Below are 24699 nucleotides of genomic sequence, written 5' to 3'. Positions count from 1 at the left end.
TCGATTTTCGCGTAGTGCAGCAATTTCTAATTGCAGCGTCGCGTGAATTAACGAAATATCTCTTTTCGAAAATATACACTCTATCCTGAGGAGATAAAAACCATCGCTCCTAAGAATATCCTTCAATTCTTGTCCCTCACGGATCTAGGTAGCGAACTTTGAATAAGGGCGAGCACAATAGATCTATACAGGTCGCAGTGTTACAGGTCATAGCACCTGACAATAGTAAAAACCTGGGGGGGTTTGTTACCAAAAAATACATGTATTCGCATATTATAAATATATATATATAACAATAATAATGTTTTTTGTAAAAAATATCATACTGAATATGAATTCTAAGCGCTGACAATGTAATCTGATGGAACAGAAATTAAGTGCGTAGCGGTTTCTACGTTGATTGTCGCATGATAAAGTAAATCTAATTAAAACAACATTTATTTAAAACAGAAACACACAAATTTCTTGCTCATTCTTCTTGTGATGAACCTACATTCAGAATGAGTGGTAGAATAAAAAAGATGTGAATATTCAAAAGTGCTTATATTAAGTTTATTGGAATAAAGATTATTTCAATCGTACCGCACCGCACCGCAGCGCACCGCACCGCTATCGCCAAATGTTCAAAGTTGTCTCACGGCGGCGCGGCGCGCCACACAACTGTCATTTCATAGTTGACTGCGTGACGTGACGTGTAAATTACTCGTGATATTGTTAAACTCTGGTTAAGATGTGTGAAATTTGAGCACGGCATCGTTTCGGAGGTTCCGTTACAAAATTACTGAAACGACAGCCTTCAATAAACTTCTTGTTATATTTAATACTAGCTGTTCCCGCAACTTCGTCCGCGTGGAATATAACTTTATTTTTCTAATATAAAAGTAACCTAAGTTACTCCTTAGCCGAAACAAACAGACAAAAATTGTAAAAAACATTATTTTGGTGTATGTACCATGTTTATACTCATATGCATGTATTAAAAAACAGATATTTCCATATTACAAATAGACACTCCAATTTTATTTATATGTATAGATCAGCGAGTACATTTATTGGATGCCTCCAAATATTTATGTAGTTCGAGAGAAGATGTAGAGACTGGAATAGGCCAACTATAACTCAGTGTACGCTCAGGGTCATCTTATGATACGAAGGATTGATTCTAACAATAATAATAATATGATAAACTTTATTCATAAATGTACGGTACAACTAAATATAGTTAGCCCTGGCTTTCGATATAGGGGAACCTGTGCCACGAAAGTTCCCTCCAACATTCTGTAAACATTTTTGGTACATTTGCAGTAGTGTACATAAAGGAATCAAAAACAAACTACTTGCTAACAGAATATTTTTATAGCCATGGCAGATAACGACAAGATTTCCAGCTTCGATTCCCAAAGTTCAACTAAAACAAACACAGTGTAATATACAGTAAAAATTGTTTTCCTGCCTACTGACTGCTTATGGTACTGGTATTTTCTACAGAAAGTAACTGTCTTATACAATGACATATTCATCACCGATGTATGTAATATATGTTCGAGACTCGAAAGTATTTTTTATTGACAGTGAAATTTGACGTCCAAATTACGAGTTAAGAATAAGATATCGATAGCGGCGGATGTTTTATGTGATCACCGTCGTCGGCGGAAGGGTTCCATCCGCGGCGCTTCGTTAAACACATTAACTAGAGAGCTGCACGCCCCCCGCCGCCCCCACAGACCTCCACAGACCTCCACCCGGCACCCCGCGACCTCCCCCAGCCCGAGGTGGACGTGTCCCCTGGCTCACGTCTTTTTACTAATCTTGGCCCGAACATAGAATAAATCTAAGGAGCATCTTCTCCCGTAATTGCTTTCAAATAACGACCGTGAACCACTACTGACTGAGTTTATATCCTACACTCAGCTGCAACATCTGCAGCAGCAGATGTTGTTGGTCGAGACGATGTATATTACAGATGGTAATTGACTGACAATATGTACATAGAAATAATGATCTTATATACTAAATAACAATAGGAAAATGTAAGGTGGGGTGACACAGTTTAGACACAGCAGTGCTTAGTAGACAATATTGAGTGTATGTTACTAGACATTATTTTTTTTTTATTAAGTGCAATTATTATATTGATGTATCTAGGTAAACGTCTGGCATGCTTATGTAAAGTACAACGTGGTCGGTGTGCAGAGCACAGTCTAATGTTCATTAGAGTAACTATAGCTTCCTGTTGCTTGCAATTAAGACCTAATCTGATAGTTGTGGTTATTAGATAAATTTTCAAAATTACAGCAGAAAAAAAAAGCGCCGTCCACTTACATTTGAAGTAATTGATAAAGTACACCAAACTACAGCTACGGGAAAAAGTTACAACACTCTACCGTTCTTACTCAATTTCTCATGTACTCGTAATAATTGTAATTTTTGTTACTTTAACTAATCTTCATGAAATTTGGCATGCGTGTAGTATTTAGCACAATAAAATCCCTCGTACGAATCAATTAACACGCGCCGGCCGCCGGCACTTACTAGAGCCTGCCTCATAACTCATGAGATAATTATGAGTCTACTACATATAATAACTAATAGGAACATTTTTCAGACATGAACTACACGTGGGACACGTGTGTGCGCTGTTATTCGGTTGGATTAAATTATGGATCATTGGAAACCATTCATAGTGAATTTGTTTACGATGTGCTAACTGGCCTGACCATCTTATCATCCTTCACGCAGACAATTAGTGTTTCACTTCCCGTTGTGATGATACTGCCACGTTGCTCTGTTGTTAACTTTAAATTTAATTGCTAATTATACAGTTGCCAGCGTTTGTACTCTACTCTATGATTATAATGATCTCTTACTAGTCTCCAACCAGATCAATGTCAGTATACAAACGTTCTATACGATCACTTGACGTCTACTTGTGACGAGCACGTTCTCCCGCAGTTCAGAGTGGAGACCAAAATAGAATCATATTTTGTTTATACCAATGAATGGAAAGTATATTAAATTGAAATTGTATGTTGTAGGTGCAGAATGTTTTGTAAAAATGATTATTTAACTAACTTAGGGTTGGTTTAATTTAGTTATCTAATAGCTGCTAAGTTTGTACTAGACTATTTAAAAATCCAGAACTATCCAGTTTAAAACCAGAACGCAGTAGTAGTGTTGCGATAGTTATATTACTATGTTGTAAAATTCAAGTAATTACTATAATCAGGGTTTTAATAAAAAGTATTTGATACAATTATACTGTTGAAAATCAGCAACCAGGACGCTCCCAAATAACTATTCAGGACTTCCCAGGACACTTCAAAAACTAGGACATGTCCGGGGAATACAGGACGGTTGGCAACTGTAGCCTAGACACCAGTGTATGGTATGTACAGTGTACAGATGTGCAACTGTTTCCCGTACAGTCCGGTTCTCTCTTTCAGAGTTGTATACATTTTTATATCGTCTCTCCACCTGCCTCGTGTGCTGTATACCAACATATGCGTGTGTGTTTGTGTGTGTACAGTCGTCCACAAAACAAATAATATTCACCGGTTGCGGTGTTAATTGAATTTATTCAGAAGCTGTGACGCGTGAAACGCGCCTCGCGTCACACACACGCACACACACATTTTAATGAAATATTCCGCAACTTTTGCTGTATGGTTTATTGTTTCGCCACAAGTACGTTCGCAGATATGTGTACGCGTGTATTCACTGAGCAGTAACGGGCGCGTGTGCAATGAATTCAATGCGATGGAAAGCAGTTTACATGTAACTGTATTTTTCTAAAATAATAGTAGGCTAAGTTACTTCTTATTACATCAGCTACCCTAATAAAAAAAGTTCCGTCAAAATCGGTCCACCCATTTCAGAGATTAACCGGAACAAACAGACTGACAGACAAAAATTGTAAAAAATGTTATTTTGGTGTATGTATAGTATTTATATTCATATGCATGTAATAAAAAACGGTTACTACAATATTACAAACAGACGCTCCAATTTTATTTATATGTACAGATTAAATTAAAATATAAAACGCCATTTCAATTAAAAGAACAATCTTCAAAACTCGTCTCAGTATCAAAAATCCTTAGCAATGTGTTGCTAGTATATACATATGTTTAGTTATATACATATGTAGTTAGTGTAGTTTTCCATTTAGTTTCATCGTTTCTCGTTGAGCGCCACTGTGCTGGTTCGGTGTCAAAAGAGGACCGCTCTCTGCATTTAATTAAAAAAACAGCATCCAGTCACAAATGAAAACATATTCATCCGACGCTCAGCGATGTTAATCCGGTTTCCAATTGAAAGGTAAATCTATGTAATTGAATTGTGATCCCGCGAGTGGTGCGTGGCCACTGCGTCGGAGGCTGCGCTCCGGAGTGGGGCCAGGGGGGGCGGAGAGGGGGACAAGGGCCAGTTAAAAAGCCGCCCAGAGCATGTAATTAAATAAATTAATAAACCAGGAAAGGTGTGTTTTGAGTGGCTCACTACATGTAATCATTTAATTTTACTGCTCGTACATTTAATGATAAAAAACATCTTTTGAGAGCTAATATATCAAGGTGCTCTCGGAAACGACTTATTAAAACCTATATCTGGAGTATAGCCTTGTATGCCTGTGATACGTGGACATTGACGCAAAAGGAAAAGCAAACTGGAAGCCTTTGAAATGTGGTGTTGGAGAAGAATGGAAAGAATTAGCTGGAAAGATAAAATAAGGAACGAGGAAGTGCTTGAAAGTGTTAAAGAAAAGAGACAGATCATCGATATTATTGAGAATAGGCGGGGAAAATGTTGGGGCACTTGATACGACACGACGCACTAATTAATAACATTATTAGAGAAAAAATAGATGGAAAGAGAGGAAGGGGAAGGCCGAGACACAGCTATATCAAGCAGGTTAAAGAAAAAGTTGGAGTCGTGTCGTATCAACAGATAAAAGGACTGATGGAAGATCGTGGAAGGTGGCGGGAGCTCCACCGACAAGAGCACAGCTCTTAAATTATGAAGGAATGTACATTTATCGTTACACACGACGGTGCTCCTCAATGTAAGTCGGTAGGTTGTTGATTAGGCAATGAAATGACAGGATAAGAGACATAACATCTGAGTTGTCTGAACGGCAACGCATATCATCACATGGCAACGTGACGTCCGCAGTACCGCTCATGTACATAGGCGACCGTTACCGCTTACTCAATTGTGAGCAATTGCAAAAATAATGGCCAAAGTGTGCAGCAAATACTGCTTAAACGCATATACGTAATTACTCGAAAAAGTCTTGAGATGGTTAAAATTTTTTATGAGTACTCGTATATACAGACACGGCCGGGACCTAATGTAGATACCCTTATAAATATATAAAGCTAGTACATATTTAGTCGGTTACAATTTAGTTGAAGACGTTGGTTCAAAGATTTGTATTTATGAGTATGTTGGTTTGTATCGGTATGGGTGTTGTCTATGAATATTATGTACGTAATAAAAATGGTGTATCTTGGTTATGTTACAAGAGATTACAATGGAACTAACTCACTACTACTACTTTAAGAGTAACACCTAGTGTTCTTTCAAAGAACGCATTAAGAACACTTTTATACATAATAAAGAAAGTGTTTTTAATGCGTTCTTTGATATAAATACCATCCTTTTCTCAGCGATATTGTGAGATAAAAATCCCCGCCTCAGTCCCGCCTAATGACAGCGTAAGTCACTGTTAGTGCATTTTAACCCTAGGCCTACTTGTATACATGAAAATTACCAAGAGCTACGGAAATAATGATGCGGATCTACATAATTTAAATAATTCAGTTCAGTTCAGTTGACAAATTGTTCTATAAAACACATTCTCGTGCGGGCTTAAGAAATGTACAAACCTGTGCACATAGTCATAATCTACCTGCACCTATTTTACTTGTCTGCACTCCGCACTCCGCAGCCACAATTTGAGAAACAAGTACTAGAAGTCCCACGCCAACCGCTACACTACGCCCCTACACATTACTATCATTACATTCTTGTAGTATATAATTAAGTCGCTGTCGCTGTCTGTCCGTCACTATGTATGCTTAAATGTTTAAAAATATGCAATATGCATTATGAAGCAGTTCTTTTTAATAGATGGAGTGATTCAAGAAGAAGTTTTATATGTATAATACATGTACACCCGGGCGACGACAGGTGATTAGCTAGTAAGCTATAAATTAGGAAACAACCTAATTAATTTATGAATACTCATTGAATATCTCATATTATTACTTTCTCTCCAAATTAGAATTAAAAATCTTAATATCTTGAACATACAACCTAATTATTTGACGAGTATTTCAAAGCGTTATCATTTATGAAATTTTCAACTCTGTAACTAAAAGACTAATTTAAAAGTTTCGATCTGTTTCAACACGGGGCGGCCGTGCGGCTGCGGGCGAGTGCGGGAGGCTGCGGGAGGCTGCGGGAGGCTGCGGGCGGGAGCTGGCGGTGCGTGTCCGTGTTTTAATCAACCGCCAGCCGAGCGATTTATTACTGTTTTCATTCTTACTTGGACGATTCTTTTTCGTCAATAAGCGTGGAACTGCTCGGATACATCCATCATTCGTTCCTTTGATAAATTCGAATTTATCATTCACTGCTTGACGGCGGCTGTCGCTTCGCACCGCCGCCCCCCACACCCCACCGTCGAGTTGAAACAGTCCGGTAAACGAAGATTTGGCAGTTTAAAAACTATTAATATCAAATTAATAGTAATTTATTTGTGTCTTTATGATTGAATCGCTTATAAATCAAATTTAATGTAACAATATTTTTGACTACAATTGATGAGAACTGGCTAGAATCTCTTCTGAATTTCTTTTTTATTAAAGTCTATTTTTTACATAGATCTGGATAGGTTTTGATGAAATTCTCACCAGAAGTGGAGTGTAAAAAGTCCAAAGAAGTGGAGTAGTAAGCACTATACAGGGTCACCTATTTCAGTCGCCAAGCAATTTGCTTTGTAAGTTGCGATTAGATAATTAAACTGTCAAAATCTCAGCTGTAAATTTACGAAGACTGCGTACAAGGTCGGGTGACGTTTAATGGACATTGCGAGGGCCTTACCCGTCGCAGTGTAACAGGCCATGTATTCATAAGAACCACAGCCCTCGCGGGCGGCAGCGTGTGAGCGGCGCTACACGTGTCTGTTGTGTTACATGCGCGCGGTTCGTGCTAGGCACCATTTTTATTAAGCAAGTGATCGCCTGTATCCACATTTATACAACGACCACACCGTTGTATACAAACGTAATGAAAAAGATACAGTCGCCTACTTACTGCTTACACAATATAATGATATATTTGTAAATAACATGTCATGAATTGAAATTACCTAAACGATGTTGTGCCTTATTTTCTATTGTATCAGTTCTTATATTCAACCAAATAACTCCTAGTAGTTCCCGAGACTTGTGACTCAGGTATTGGATTTTTTTGTTTGATAATATGTGATAAATGTTGACAAAGTTTAATGTTGGAGTGATCCAACATTAAACTTTGTCAACATTTATCCATACAACAATTAATCCACTTCTCAGTGTTGCCACTTAACCTTTGTTAATTTATTGCCAGTATAGTGCAATATTTCAAATAAAATTTTTATTATAACACAACACATTACTTTGGTAACATTAGTAGTACTACTTAATACTTTTAATTTATTATGAAAAAAATTGTCCTATTTCAAAATACCTACCACTTATTCTTTGTTGAATTCGGGCTTTGAATATGAAAAGTATATTATATTTCCGGAACACGGTGGACGGTAAATAAAACTACATGTTTAGTTCGTAAATCTGAACTCTGTTTATTTGGCGTTCCATAAATAAGGTGGAAACGAGGGACGGGACAGTTCATCAATGATAAACACAATACGCGTCATTATTGCATACAGAGTGAAGGGACATTTCGTTGTGCGCTAATTTCAACATAATAACAATCATCGCTAAGTCTCACTTCCGGGCGGAGCGGCGCCGTCCGCCGCTGTAAAATTACATTAAGTTGAAGAACACATTCGGAACGATACATTTGTATGATTATATTTTAAAAAAAGGAACAGTCGTAGCGCGCTTCGAGTGCGACTGCGCCGGCGAGTCGCCCGTCGGCTCGTCGCGAGCCGCACCACGCCGCGCGGCACCGCACGACGGGCAGCGACGGAACGAGCGCGATACGGCACTGGCGTATTTAAAAAATAACAGTACGTAAAAATCACTTTCACTATTAACATATTCAACGTAACGGAGAACGTAACTTAGTAACGAGGAACAGAGCGACACACAGTCTATAATATCACTCGACGTCGTAACGCGCGCGACGCCGCGCCGCCGCGCCGCCGCGGTTCACCACCGCGCCGCGTCATATGTCACAGAGCCGTCATATATATATACGTATATACACACGCGCGCGCCGCGCACGAGTACGCGAGAGGGGAAGTCCCGGCGCTCCGTCACACCGTGGTCTCGCGGTCCACGTGGATGTACTCGACGGAGCGCTCGCGGCGTCAGGAGGAGGCCGCGGAGGAGGCGCGCGACGCGTCGTACAGCAGCTCCTCGGTGAGGCGGCGGCCGGCGCCCAGCGCGCCCAGCAGGCGCTTGTCCTGGCGCGCGCGCCGCCGCCGCCGCGCCGCCGCGCACAGCAGCGCCAGCAGCGCCGCCGCCGCCGCCGCGCCGGCCGCCGCGCCCGCCGCCGCCGGCGCCGCCAGCGCCGCCAGCAGCCGCGCGCCCGCGCCGCACGCGCCCGCCTCGTCGCCGCCGCCCGGGCAGTCGGGCTCGCCGTCGCACCACAGCGCCGCCGCCATGCAGGCGCCGAGCGCGGCGCACGCGTGCGCGCAGTGCGCGGTGGCGTTGAGGGCGGCGGCGCCGTCGGCGGGCGCGCGCGGCGCCGGCCCGGCGCGCCACACCTCCATCCAGGCGAAGGCGGCGCGGCCCGGCTCGCGCGCCGCCCACACCACCAGCAGCGCCGCGCCCCGCGCGCCGCCCGCCCGCCCCCACCACTCCTCCGTGAACACCTGCACCGTGCGCGCCTCCGCGCCGCCCGGGCACACCGCGCGCACCAGCCTACGGACCACCGATTCATGGATCTACACCTACGACGGCTTCGTCATTAACATACGCTTTATTCGCGTACGTCGACTCGGATACTTGTACCACCGTTGGCTAGAAATGGTGATACAGCAATACACTTGTATGAATACAAATAAAACATTCGAATAGAAATTCGGTCACAAATAGAAAAACCTATCATTTAATTGTATATAACACCTACATAGATGCCAATTCTTCCGCAAGGTACCCGGGTAGGATATACTTTTATGTCTGTTTGTTGATCCAACAATAATGATTGCTATCTCTAAAAAACATATAATTAAGTAGATAGACGTGGGGTATGGTGTCACTCACCTAGAACTATGAGCTTCGTAGACAAGAATACGATTTGAAGTATGACACGGGGGTGGGTCCGAGTTGGGCACCGTAACTGGCATTTCGTCGCCCCACACCCGCAGGAAAACGGAACGATTGCCGCGGGCTGCCAGCAGGAACGGAGTCTCCCCGCACTCAGACATCCTGTTTTCTCTATATACAAAGATTATAGCAAAATTTAGAGAATTTAATAATTGTAATAGAAACCTTAACATTATACTGCACAAAAAATCAGTAGATTTTTTTAAAGGGAATTAAATAATTTTGAGGTTTTTAGAGTTAGACATTAGTGCGACTAAAATATGACTTGTGCTATATACTCTTCAATTTTACTCACGTATATGGGTAAACTAAGTGAACTCTCTGTCCGGGTGGTGGCAATCGTCGCCGCGCAGCGCACGGTGGAGAATGTCCAGAAACTCGAGACCAATTACCCCGGAACTGTATGTGTCTGTGGTCTTCAGCCGGTAACAACGATCTCGCCACCAACTCTATTTCCAGCGCTCCTCCTGCTGATTCCAGTCGTAAAGGTGTACTGCTATTATCGCAGACACATGCTATTGGAACCTGTAACATTTTTTGCGTTACAGAGCTTCTAAATGACTACTTCGATGACACTGTTGTCGCTTATTAGAGGACACTTACCCTGTAACCTGGCCACGGCGACTCATATACTCGAAGATGTGGAATACGAAGTGGGACTTCCATATCATCATCTATATCACTGAGCTCATTTTCAGGTAAATCCGAATCCTCCAATCGTGGTTCTACTGAATCCAGAACACATGTCGATCGTCCGGTGAGTGTATCAGCCCTCGTAGAACACAGTGGTTCGCGACCAAAAGTGGCCGCAGTTAGATCGAGCACGATTCGACCGCTTGATGCTTGTAGTCTATATATACAGCGCAACGTCCGCGCTCCTCCACGTCCAAACCAAAGTGCGTTGCGTGGTGAAGCGAAAGAACCCGGAGTGTTTAGTATACGTGCACATTCAATTGGAACAGCACGGGTTCGCCTTCCATCATCCGGAAATGGAATTCCCTCCAGCCGTGCATCTATGAACTCATAATGAAGTGCAAACGCAAGGGGATGTGTAGCTGTCCCTGGTAAAGAAGTAGCCGCCAAGGATAGCAGCGGCGCGGCTGATACGTATCCGTCAGGTGGTGCGCAGGGCCGTGGTGACCTCGTAGCATTGGCGAGCGCAGCACGAGCGCACAAAGCCGGTGCCGCATCACAATAATGCCCTAATAGTAAGGCACCAGCTTCTCCTGCTCCTCCACCGTCCCAGATTCGCAACTCCACGGCACAAACACCACTCCCTTCGCGGCCCTCGCGCCCCGCCGTCGGGGGTGGCAGTGTCCGTGCTATCGATGGGCCATTACCATTTTCTTCGTCTCGTTCTCCACTTTCAATTCGACGAGGTTCAACTAACGAATAATGTGTAAAGCTGGAGAAGTAAATCCATACTAGGTCCCCTGCAGAAATATTGTTTACTTTATGTTTCATTCATTTCCATAAAACTTAAATAATTATTAAAATATAAGTACCTCCTACAATATACTAACCCGGACGTCCGTGAAAGGTCCATGTACACGTAGTGTTAGGAGGTAACGTATGAGCGGGCGCTCGCAAGCGTCCTCGTCTGCCACGGCCGCCGGCTGCGAGCGTCGAGTTTGTCTCTTCCTCGGACGAAGATGCCTTCACATGAAACTCGCAGCGACGTGCTTCCCTGCAATAAAGGTCTGTATTAAAAACTGAAATATATATATTTATTATTTTATTATTACAAGTCGCCTTAGCAAAGCGTATGCTCGCTAACCTTGCGTAGTCGAGTGAATCGGAATCCGCAAACACCACGTCGACATCTAATTCGAAACCGCGAAGCGGCGCCGCCGGCACGGCCGGCCTCAGCGGAGCGCTGAAGGGCGAGGAATGGAAGGCGACGAGCATCTCGGGCCCGCGCGAGGTGACGCGCGGCAGCCAGTCCCCGCCGCAGTACTCCACCAGCACGGGGTCGTCGGTGGACGCGCCGTCGTAGAAGATCAGCCGGTCGCGCTCGCCCGTGCACTCGCGCCACGCGCGCACCACGCGACCCGTTTTGTTTAGACTACATTAACACATACTACTGTATAAACATAACAATGTAGTTATTACTGATTATGATATGGATCATTGTATTATATATAATTGACATTCCTACAATGATTCATATCAAAATAAGCACTCTTCTTTCTTTTGATACTCGAAGTAGATATAATGTGTCATTTATTTATAGTAATTTAGATAAATAGTTGGAAATCAACGACGAAGAGATTAAACGTGCCCATTGAGTGTAATATATTATATGTTAGTTAGCACACACAGAAAACATAGGTAACTAATGTTAATTACCGCTACATAGCGAGTTACATATGCCGCCGCGGCGCCGCGCGAGTCGTGTACTATTTATATCACACATATCGCTTCTATGGCATATTAACGCGTGGATCACAATAAACGCAGATGAAGTCACTGCCAGCAGAATTTTGTTATTTCAGCTAATATTGTACAATTAGTGAATTGAAGTCTTTATAGTCGTCACTGTAATAATCATCTACGAATAGTAAGAATACCTAATAAATATTTATTCAATCTAATTATGATTAATCTGATTAAAAACAAGCTTAAGCTCTAAATAGTTTTTAGTTCAATTGACACATTATTAAATAACAAATATATATAGTGCCTCTATATTAATAATGGCGGTCATGTGGTGTATGAACAAATACTACAACTCACCTAGCCATAGATATGGAGCGTTTTATTTGCATTTTATGCGAGTACTCCTGACGAACCGAGATCATGGCATGTTTACATGTCGGTATATCCTTTTGTCGCAAACTCCAGTAACAGGTGACGTTTCTGTCGACACAAGTGATACATAAGTCTACGTCATTGCAAATATTCTACGAGTACATATCCATTACGTAGCTTTGTAGAATACGTGCCTCGGGTACATGCCGGGATAATTGGGACTCTGGAGGCGACAAGGCTTCCGATGGCACTCCTCGTAAGTTCGCGTGCAGTAAGTGCCCGGGGACACCGCGCCGCGCTCTATGGGCGCCTCCATCGCCCCGAATCTGTGTGCATACGCAACGTAGAGAAACGGGGCACATTTCAGTGCACGCGATTAATTCATCGATTAAAATGTAATACCTGACTACGGCATCCCTCTGCGCCAGAAACTTATATCGCAACTGAAACCCGAACGGCTCGCCGAGCCGCGCGCGGAACAGCTTGACGGAGACGGTGACGGTGGCCGTCTCGCTGTAGTAGAGCGCGGCGCCGTCCGACTCGCCGCACCACGAGCCGCCGGTGAAGGGCCGGCCCAGCTCCGAGAGCTGCATGTAGCCGTCCGGGCAGCCGTCCAGCGCGCCCGGCTCGTAGCGGCCCACGCGGAACTGGTCGAACGCGAGCTGCACGAGGTCGCCGTGCGCGCCGCCGCCCGCCGTGAACGTCAGGTGGCACAGGAACGGGGCGCGCGGCGCGCGGCGCACGCCCACCGCGTACGCCACGCCGGCGCGGCCGTAGTAGGTGCGGTTGCACACGGTGCAGTGCGGCGGCTCGTCGCTGCCGTCCGCGCACTGCGCCGTCTCGTCGCAGTACGCGTCCAGCCGCACGCACTCGCCGCTGCGGCACGCGAACTCGGCCACGCCGCACCCGCCCGCCGCGCCGCGCGCCGCCGCCAGCGCCAGCGCCAGCGTCGCCAGCACGCGCGCACTCATCGCCGCTAGCGGCCGGCCCGCCGCCGCACGCCCGTCACATGGAGCGGCGCTGCGGGCACACCGCTCGGCTCGTCACACATCACACGTTATCGATAAAGATCACAAACGTCTTCGGGAAATTTATAAGAAACGTCTATTAGCGCGCTTAAATAATATTAAAATAGTCAGAGAGAGAGAGAGAGAGAGAGAAAGAGGTGAAACTGATTATTTAATAGATTAAGTTGAACAAGAAATAGCAGGTTTTGTTTGGGCTTAAGTTCCGCGTTTGATGCTGCAGACCATAGTTTTCTTTTGTCAAAACTTGAACATTACGGTATTCGAAGTAGCTCGTTAAATCTCTTCTATACTTAACAAACAGAAAACAATTTGTAGAAATGTCTAAACTACATAGTTAATCAATGTGAAACCAAGTCTAAAAATGAGAAAATAACAAGAGCTGTACCCCAAGAATCCTATCTGGAACCAATTTATTTTAATGTTTTTATTTTATTTTATTATTTTATTTAATAATCATTTGATATATGAAGAATATTGATCCTGATATTGAATTAAACATTTGGTGACGATACCGATGCTATTATTTCAGGTAATGATAAGAGTATATAGAATATAAAGGTAAATAATGTTATTTAAGTGGTTAAAAATAAATATAACTCAAATGTGACTGACATAGTGATCTATCAACGCACAGCCCAAACCACTGGACGGATCGGGCTGAAATTTGGCATGAAGCATAAGCTCCGCACGCATCCGCTAAGAATTTTAATTAGTTTTACCCCCAAGGGGATAAAATAGGGGATGAAATTTTGTATGAAACTTTGTCAATTTTAAACCGATCGGGCTGAGACTTTGCATACATAAAGCTACTATGACGTAGGCATCCGCTAAGAAAGGATTTTGATAAATTCCACCCCTAAGGGGATAAAATAGGTAATGAAAGTTTGTATGAAAGTTCTGTAAAGCTGCAAAAACTATACCTAATAATAGTACTTCTTAACACGAGCGATGCCGCGGGCAAAAGCTAGTTCAATATAAATGACGCAGCGACATCTAGTTCACTTGAAACTATTGTATTCTACAATTAACTATATTAGCGTAAATAATGAAGGAGTCTAAATAGAAAGTTCTGAGGAAACAGCTATAAATATAATATCAGCCGAACTTTCGGTATACAAAAAAGAGCTATACGAACAATGCTACGCACATGCGTGGGAATCCGGCGAAATATTACTATTCTTTAAAAAATATATAATTTAAAATGAAACAGTGGAAAACAGATCGATGGTGAAGTATACAAGGAGAAGAGAGAAGAAGAGGTCAGTTGAGTCCTACTTATAACGTAGTGGAGGACTATCCGCGTTATCAAATTCAAAAATCACTTATTCATGCAGGACATTTTAGGCGCTTATGAATGTCAAATTTTTACATTATAATTTTCTTTTTCCCTACCGTGCGTCGTAGCATATATCAAGCACATAATAATTTGTACGTGGATATAAAGGAGCACTTCAGTATGTCAATAATAAATTAATATTCTGTTTACTTAACAAAAAATATTATTGTTTAGACCAATATTTTTTTTTGTTTTATATTTATGTTCAAACAAAATACTTTTATTATTTATGAATAAATAAATGACTATGACTCAGGGGTTCCAAGACCAAATTTAAAAAACCAGGACCATCCAGTTTAAAAACAGAACGCAGTAATAGTGTTGCAATAGTTATATTAATATATTGTAAAATTCAAGTAATTAATATAATCAGGGTTTTAATAAAAAGTATTTAATAAATTATAATGTTAAAAAACAATAATTAGGAGACGCGCATATTTTTAAAAACCCAGGTCGCTGAAAAATATCTATTGAGGAGTTCCGAGGACAGTTCAAGAACTAGGACATGTACTGGGACAACAGGACGGTTGGCAACTCTACTATGACTAATACTGTATTACAATTTGTGACATAATCGCGACCTGTAGGTGTGTACCTGTCTGTGTGCTCAATATAACACTGTTTCAGTAGTCTGTACTACTACCTGCTATTTATTATATAAATCAACACTTGTAAATTATTATAACGTGATTAGGAAATTTAAATGTGTCTTCTTTCTTTCGTCAATACATACATAACATTATATCTGTCATGCGAGATTATAAACTTATACCGTCTTATTATTAAACGCGAACTAATATGATAGACTTGAGAATACTTTCAAATTACTATCTGCTGGTAGGCCCCTCACTTAATAGTGTCATCAGTCTGGAGAATTTCACGTGTCCGAATTAGACAACTGAAATTCTTTCGATTTATATTATTTACTGCAGTTGGTTCCTTATGATTTAAGACCAAAAATAAATGGTAATAGGTATGATCTATTGAATGTTTTGATTTTTGTATATTTATCCTCTCTGTCAATCTTGTGCGCTGCAAAATTATTCACGTGTTTTTTACGTATACTTTTGACACAATCGTCGTGTTGAATATGAATACATAAACACTGTCAGTCACGGACGGGCTTTCACACGTGACAGCGTGTTCATTGTGATAATTTCAACATCACTACATACTACTAACTACATACACACTAACATATTATAAAATTAGCACAGATTATAAAATTAGGACAAGAACGAGAGTACAGCATCAAATAACGAGTTTACACAAAATATATACACGGGTAGATATTAGAGGTGCCAACTACACCTACAGTTTTAAAAGGGTGTATAATACCCTTTTGACTTGTTTTTTACTAAATTATACTTTTTACTGTTGAACAAACATAAAGTACACAGAATACTGTTTTCAACATCAAAATGCAATCACATTATTATGTGTTATACTTAGATGTTCACACAAATTTGTTTTAATTTAGTCAACAGGGCGCTCACCGCTCAGTGCAGCGCAGCAAACAAACATACAGATAAAAATATAGATAATCTAAATTTGTGTAGACTTAACATTGGTATGGATTATTTTTATTTAAGAATTAACAAATTTCAAAGTAACTTATGAAAAAAAAAAAGATATCAGAACACACAGATTTTCTTGAAATGGGTACAAATGTGGTCAAAAGTGGATCCATTTATTAGTTAGTAAACAGTTCAGAATAATTTAAAAACATAACTTCAAATTGTCTCATATTTACTTTCTGTTTCCGCCACATCATCACTTACTGAAAGAGTTTTTTCAGTAACGAATGCTGATGGAAATAGAGCAAATACTAATACACTATTCATTTAATAAAAAAGAGCTCCTCATTTATTTTAATATCAATTATATCTGTGATGAGGCGTATGAAGTTTTTAAAAAACATTGTAAGTTAATTTGTTGTGCGAGAAGTTGTAAAAATACATTTTTAAAACAATAAATAAATAAAATACTGTACATTTTTCTAAAATACTGTTTAATATTCTTCACAGACTTGAATATACTTCATTTGTTGTAAAAAACTTGGCGAGCCTAGTAGATATATTCTTCGATAATAATTATATTTTATCGCTTCATTCTCGATATAATAAACAATGTAGTCCTTTTAGCCTACAAGGCAACTTCGCACGTAATTAGTAAGTCAATTGACTTAAATTTTATTTCCCCCGATGTTACCTGTGGGTATGCATTACAACTTTCTTCATTCTTTTTCCGTGCGAGGCAACGAACGCACGCAGACCTCTCAGTTATTAAAATTAAATTAATTGATAATGTCTAAACGTAGTGCTGAGGAGAAAATAAAATATTATAATGCTAAAATAAAGAAATTAGAAGACAAGTCGAAGAAACGTCGCCGAGTAATCGTTTATTCATCTTCGGATTCTGAACATGATTCAGGTATGTACTTTTGTTAAGATAACAACTATTTTATTGGGACTGTCTGTAAATGGTAAAATCTTATAATTTATAAATTAACCTGGGGGTTAACCGTGAGTTAACACGAAGGTAATTCATTGCTTGGAGGTTAACCGAGAGTTAATACGAAAGCAATTTAATGCTTGGAGGTTGACCAAGAGTCAACACGATAGTCAATAATTTTCACTTCACTAAGTTTTAACCAATCGTAAAACCTACCCGTTAAAAATAAAAATAAAAATATTTTTACAGACAAAAATTTATTAACATCTACCGACAATATCATATTAGATGAACATTGTGATGCTGGGATAGAACCTGAAGAAACGTTAACGGTTTCCCAAGATGTACCTCAATCCAGTGAAAAATTGTCAGAATTAGATCCTGAATTATTATCTGCTTTAGGAGAGCCAGGAGAAGATGTTCCTGTCTATGGCCAAAATATACATCCCGATTTAGCACAAAGATGGCTTCCTATTTTACGGAAAGGATTAACAAAAGAAAGTAAGGATAAACTGCTTAAAGATTACGTAGTACCGGGTAATTGTAAACAATTACGAGCCCCTACTTTAAATCCTGAAATTACTGCTGCTATCAGCGATCCAGCAAGAGCTAGGGATAAGAGAATCGAATCGGGACAGCGACAATTAGGACTTGGTATAACAGCCATTAGTAAAGCAATGGGAATTCTCCTAAGTAGTGAAGACAAACAAAATAAAATACAATCCATAAAAATTTTATCAGATGCTTGCCGCATTCTAACTGATTTGCATCAATCTGAAACGCAGTGTAGAATTAAAGCGATAACTCCCGGCCTAGACAAATCATTCCTTGGCGTTGTCCAGAAAGTGGAGAGCGATGAATTTCTCTTCGGTATAAATCTAGCTGACAGAATTAAGGCGTCTAAGACTATTGAAAAACAAGGAATGCAAATTAAAAAGACAATGTCTACCTACAAAAACCACACTGCTTCTACATCCCAATATCAAACGTCGACACGGTCACGTTTTCAGGGAAACTGGACGGGCCCTCCTCGCTTCCAGCAGTCGAGCAGGGGGGGGCGAGGAACAGCACACAGAACGAACGCTGCAGCACGCCGTACGACGTCGAACCACAACCTGTCGAGGCCGACGAGTTACAAACAACGTGCCCCAACGCGTCAATAACTCAGGTACATGCTGGTAGATTATATTATCGTTATTTTTGTTGGACTAAAATTACTAGTAATCCAGTAGTATTGAATTGGATTAAATTTGGTTTTCCCATTCCATTGGAAAAACAAGTAATACAGTACCATGTACCCGAAAATAATTTGTCGCCTTCAAACTTTTGTAATATGAGAAAAATAATTCAAAATCTACTCGATTTAGGTGCGATATCAAAATGTTTACCTGAAAGGGATCAATTTATTTCAAAAATTTTTCTTGTATCAAAGCCCAATGGGGAATATAGATTTATACTAAATCTCAAATCCTTCAATAAATTTGTTCAAAACTTGCATTTTAAAATGGAGGATTTTCGCACAGCTTCTAAATTAATACCAGAAGGTGGTTACATGGCCACTATAGATTTAAAGGAAGCATATTTAACTGTTCCAATTTTACCCTCAGATCGCAAATACTTAAGATTCCATTTTAAAAATGACGACGCAATAAATATTACGTATGAATTCAATGCTATGCCATATGGATTATCCGTGGCGCCTAGGACGTTTACAAAATTAATGAAAGAGGTTGTTGCGTTTTTGAGGAAAAAAGGATTCACATCTATTATATACTTAGATGATATGTTATGTATAGGAAAAACCTATGAAGAGTGCCTAACAAATGTTAAAGAATCATTAAATTTATTAGAATGTTTAGGGTTTGTAGTTAATTACAACAAAAGTTGTCTCCAACCACGACAGCAGTGTAAATTTTTGGGATTTATATATGACTCTATAAATATGACACTTTCACTGACAGATGAAAAACGGCATAAAATAATAAACTTAGTACAGAAGTATTCTTTGTTACCTAGACGCCCTCTTAGAGATTACGCTCACCTAATAGGCGTCCTTATATCAGCATGCCCAGCAGTCCGATATGGCTGGCTCTATACTAAGCTTTTAGAACGTGAAAAATTTATAAATCTCAAAAAGTATATTTCATATAATACTAAAGTAAAATTTTCAAACAATGTTTTACCAGATTTAAGATGGTGGTTGCAATCCACACTAACTGCTAACTCTCCAATGAAATCCTTAAATTTTGATATCGAAATCTTTACCGATGCTTCTCGTAGTGGTTGGGGCGCTTACGCGAACAATATTCGAGCCAATGGGAAATGGAAGTTACGTGAACAAAACTTCCATATTAATTACTTGGAGTTACTTGCAGCATTTTTCGGAGTAAAATGCTTTGCCAATGACAAGTCTAATTGTACCATATTATTACGCATTGACAATACCACAGCAATTAGTTACATAAATCGCATGGGAGGAATTCAGTATCCTCATTTAAATAGTCTCACAAAAACAATTTGGCAATGGTGCGAAGGAAAGAAGATTTGGCTACATGCATCTTATATTAACACAAAAGATAATGTCGAAGCAGATCAAGAATCTCGTAGAATCAATCCAGACACTGAATGGGAACTCACTCTATTAGGCTTTCAAAAAGTTACACGTAAGTTAGGTAAACCGGATATTGATCTCTTCGCCACTCGCACCAATGCCAAATGTGAGCTATATGTCTCATGGAAACGCGACCCCGAAGCATTCGCTATAGATTCATTTACTCTCAATTGGAATGTTTGGTTTATATATATATTTCCACCCATGTCAATAATTTTAAGATGTTTACAAAAAATAATTAATGATAATGCAGAAGGTATATTTGTTTTTCCACTTTGGCCAGCGCAACCTTGGTTCCCACTTTTACAAAATCTTATTGTTTCCGATATTGTATATCTTTATCCAAATATTGATTATATTTTACCCTATTCCAGGACCCTATGTCATCCTATCCTGGCAGCAGCAACGCTCTCAGGGTCGCGTTCACGAAAAGAGGATCACCAGCATTAGCGTTAAACTTAATATTGGCATCTGTTTCTAGAAATACTTTGCGTCAATACGAAATTACATATAAATTGTGGTGGAAGTTTTGTGAAATGAATAATTTTGAACCCTATTGTACGTCTGTAACAACAGTTTTACTGTTCCTAACTGAACAATTTAATAAAAATGCATCATATGGATCGCTAAATAGTCATAGGTCGGCGTTATCACTTCTTTTAGGTGATAATATTGGTTCTCAAGAATCTATAAAGCGGCTCCTTAAAGGAGCATATAAATTACGACCTACAGTTCCCAAATACTGTCACACGTGGGATCCACAAATAGTTTTAAATTTTATAACAGACTGGTTTCCTAATAATACTCTTAGCATAGAAAAATTAACTAAAAAGTTAGTAATATTGTTAGCCCTATGTACAGCTCACAGAGTACAAACCTTTTCTTTGATTAAAATAGATAACATCAAAATAAGTCAGGAAGGTGTCAAAATTATAATTTCTGAAAACATAAAAACATCAGCAGCAGGACGTGAGCAACCCGTTCTTTATTTACCATATTTTAAAATATCAATATATGTCCCGCTACAGCGTTGGTAGATTATTTGACTATGACAAAAAATCTAAGAAGTGAGGGATGTCATAACCTGCTTCTGACATTTAGAGTTCCACATAGACCAGCAACATCACAAACCATCAGCCGCTGGATCAAACAGATCCTGGCTAGTAGCGGAATAGACGTGTCAACATTTAGCGCACACAGCACGCGACACGCGTCTACGTCCGCCGCTAAGGCTGCAGGTGTCTCTGTAGAGACTATCCGAAAGACAGCAGGCTGGTCTAGGTCGTCAACGACATTTTCAAAGTTTTATCATCGCCAGGTAATCGACGAAGAAAACTTTGCAAAGTCTGTTTGTATTAGAACAAATAAAAAATAATTATATTAATTTTGTTAGTGGATACAAAGTACATAATGTATAGGAATTTAAAATTAGGTCTGATTTGTAAAATCGAGATGATTGTTAAGTTTGTGTATTTTCAATAAAGAAAATAAATGACTGATTCATACTTATACTTACATTGTTTATTTTTAAGTTCAAATGGAACAATAATACCAAAACTTACATCTCTGAATATCTACATTGTTTATTATATCGAGAATGAAGCGATAAAATATAATACATGATCAAACGAACTTCACAAGTGAAATTCGATCAGTATTATATGAATACGCTTCATTCGAAGATATAATGTCCCTCCTCACCCTTGAAATCCCATATATAAAATATGAAAGTTTTGGTAGAATCTCTTAAAAGAATGAAGAAAGTTGTAATGCATACCCACAGGTAACATCGGGGGAAATAAAATTTAAGTCAATTGACTTACTAATTACGTGCGAAGTTGCCTTGTAGGCTAAAAGGACTACATTGTTTATTATATCTTCGAATGAAGCGTATTCATATAATACTGATCGAATTTCACTTGTGAAGTTCGTTTGATCATGTATTATTTATTATTCAAAGAAACGCTTACTATGTTGTACTCTCGCTGTTTTAATATTATTACAACATAGATACAAATTAACAGTTGTTGATAGTTTATTAATTTTGTTAACAATTCGATGACACTAGGAGAACAGATAGGAGAGGATTGTGCCTTGTGATACTCGTGATACTCGTGGTATGTTACAAGATAAATTACTCAGGCGATTGGAGCAGTCGACGGCACCAGAGGCCACTCTCATTAGATCTTTAACATCCGCGATTTCCCTACACTTCTCAAGAGGCAGGAGGTTGTGTTTTTGCAATATTTATACATTATATTGCATATATATATACATAGAGGAATCATATATCGTAGATAAAAAATTTGTTATGACTAATCAAAAGTGCTTAAATTAAGTTTATTTGAGTGAATGATTTTCTGTTCTATTCTATTCTATTCTAATATTTTTAATGTATTAGTTCGCTAAAAAGACTTTACGTACTCATTAGAAAACCGAGTGTTTGTGTAGTTATCGTAACAATATTATCAATGTGGTTATCGGAGAGTAATTTTGAGTCACGTGTAACACCCAAACCTTCATTGACAGTTTGTTCTGAAGCTCCTGACTCTTGTACCGGTGTCAAGAAATAAGTACGGATCGAACAGTGATCGAAGCAACACGTTTTTAATATTTATAATTATATATTATACTAGCTTTTGCCCGCGGCTTCGCTCGCGTTAATTTATCCCCTTAGGGGTGGAAATAATCAAAATCCTTCTGCTTATATAGTTAATATAGTTAATTGTAGAATATAATAGTTTCAAGTGAACTAGATGTCAGGGTAGAATTAATCAAAATCCTTTCTTAGCTGATGCCTACGTCATAACATTTACCTGCATACCAAATTTCAGCCCGATCCGTCCAGTGGTTTGGGCTGTGCGTTGATAGATCACTATGTCAGTCACCTTTGAGTTATATATATTTAGATTTCGGTGCTAATGTTGTGTTTTATTTTAATTTCAATAAAATTTGGTATATATTTTTAATAAATTCCAAAATTTCTTAGTGCTTAGTGTGAGTTTAATTTTAAAATTAAATTCATTTCTTGCAATACGGATGTTAACGATGGATTTTAATGTGGTTCTTGTAAAAATCACTATGAGTTTTCTTGTGCAAACTATTATTGTACCCAGGGTACACGAAGCCGGGCCCCGAAAGAAGGTCAACTTGGAAATGCTCTCCGACAGTTGCTGACTCGGACCGAAACCTCTTAAAGAAATACTCGACTTCAAGAAACAACTTGCAAACTTGCCAGCCCTTGTAGACGATATCAAATCTATTAGTTAAGGGATCCTGGATATTCAACAACACGAAAAGTGAGTATTTTCTTGTAGGCTGTCGTCACTTGAAAATAACTTTGCATGTGTTAATCAATTACACAGCACTGCTCTCGGATTAATAATATAGAGATTGAAGGTGTCTCACAGAAGCCCGCAGGGTATCTATTCTCAGTAGTTGAATCGATCCGTTCCAAAATAAACTTTACTCTATCAAGATCACTAATTACGTATTTCTCAAATCTCAAATCACAAATCTAAGTATCTCAAATACCATCGTATGATTCTCAACAAAAATGTATAGTGCTTGGTTTCATTAATAGATATGTACAACAGGACTCTGTACCTGCTGGCCGTGCAAAGAACACCCTGATGGCGGGTGATTTTGATTGACGTGCTCCACTCAGCGCGTATTCGTAATGATCACTTAACGCCTCCATCAAACATGTTGTTGACTGAAGTGAACACGTCACCGAAGGACAAGGGATACAAATACGTGTGGGTCAAGTTTTGCAACAATCATTTTTGAAATGATGTCAATGTGCTTATTTACGTAATTAATAATGAAAATTATTTAAAAAAATGGTCTTATAGTTTCTTTTTTTTTTACTATGACTGCTTTATTATACATTTGTTTTGTATACGTATAGCACGGCAATTTTTTTTACACATCTATGCAATGGCAATATTATTTATCACTTAAAATCTATGTGTCGCTATGTAGTGAAATGTTTGTGTGATCAAAATATATAGTGCAGAGATTACTATTATATATACGTATATATATATATATATATTTAGTTTTTTTTAGAGTAGTTATTACACGTATTATTTCAAAAGTGATTACTAATAATCAATTCTTTAATAACTCAAATGGTCTGTCTGTATGCTACCAAAATGTAGATCAAAAACTGATGAACTTTTCATACTAATACGCTGTTATCTATACATATAAATAAAATTGGCGTGTCTGCTTGTAATATTGAAATAACCGTTTTTTTACACTTTTAGTCTGTCTGTTTGTTCCAGCTAATCTCTGGACCGATTTGCCGGGACTTTTATTGGTAACTAACTAGGTAACTGATGTAATAAGGAGTAACTTAGGGTACTTTAATTTTAGAAAAAAAATCTTATATTTCAGAAAAATAAAGTAATGTTGCAAAATTCCAGGCGGACGAAGTCGCGGCTACAGCTAGTAGTGTAATAATTCTACCGGAACCGTGGCTACTAGGTACTGTTGAGTGCGAGTTGTTGTTGTGGCGGCGCGGCGGCGTGGCGTACTGATGATGGCCACGCGAAAGGATTTAATTATTTTTTAATTGTAATGACACAACCCACATTTACTTCCGCCTCCTCTCCTTTAAACAGAGACGCTCCAACTCTCCTTTAGTTGTAAACATAATAACATGCGTTCTGTACTTATGTAACCGAAATGTACGAATTTCATTCTCCCAACAATTATCCAATTTCTTGTGTAAGCTTAATGATTATATTATAGAATAACCTCTCGATGAACATTAATTGTATTACTTAGGTTTCTCAGTACGGCTCATATATTCCTATTAGTTGTCGTACCTCGAATGAAATTTAGTTATACAGGACCCATAACTATAGCCAATATAATGAAGCAGGTATTAAATAAATCAAAGCAAAATAAGTACCCGTCACGAAAGCTTTGCTTACATTGAGGTCAAATGGCGCTGTGTGAAGTTGTCATGAGATATTATGAACTATCAAGGAAAATTTTAGACTCGGCATT

The 24699-nt window shown here is 39.3% G+C and overlaps 1 protein-coding gene across 1 annotated transcript; it reads right to left on the bottom strand.

Annotated features, from left to right (window-relative positions):
* Window positions 1–8362: 8362 nt before the first annotated feature.
* LOC131851508 (uncharacterized) lies at window positions 8363–13222 on the bottom strand. The gene is made up of 9 exons (XM_059202015.1): window positions 12654–13222; window positions 12446–12577; window positions 12237–12359; window positions 11278–11565; window positions 11024–11187; window positions 10104–10933; window positions 9796–10025; window positions 9438–9611; window positions 8363–9095 (listed from the first exon to the last, which is right to left on the bottom strand). The coding sequence occupies exons 1-9, from the start codon at window positions 13220–13222 to the stop codon at window positions 8540–8542; spliced, it is 3066 nt and encodes a 1021-aa protein (XP_059057998.1). The 3' UTR covers window positions 8363–8539.
* Window positions 13223–24699: the final 11477 nt, after the last annotated feature.

This window comes from Achroia grisella, unplaced genomic scaffold (genome assembly GCF_030625045.1).
Source record: "Achroia grisella isolate CSIRO2021 unplaced genomic scaffold, CSIRO_AGI_Agris_v1 utg784, whole genome shotgun sequence".
Classification (NCBI taxonomy): Eukaryota; Metazoa; Arthropoda; class Insecta; order Lepidoptera; family Pyralidae; genus Achroia; species Achroia grisella.
The sequence above is the reverse complement of the archived record's forward strand: the minus strand, read 5'-3'. Positions and strand labels throughout refer to the sequence as shown.

Bases quoted from the DNA above. Each gene is read 5' to 3' on its own strand.
- LOC131851508 (XM_059202015.1), bottom strand. From the start codon at position 13,222: ATGAGTGCGCGCGTGCTGGCGACGCTGGCGCTGGCGCTGGCGGCGGCG. The intron at 11,566-12,236 runs GTGAGTTGTAGT...GTGTTAATGTAG, and splicing joins CGCTCCATATCTATGGCTAG to TCTAAACAAAACGGGTCGCG. The intron at 10,026-10,103 runs GTAAGTGTCCTC...AAAATGTTACAG, and splicing joins CGCCGTGGCCAGGTTACAGG to GTTCCAATAGCATGTGTCTG.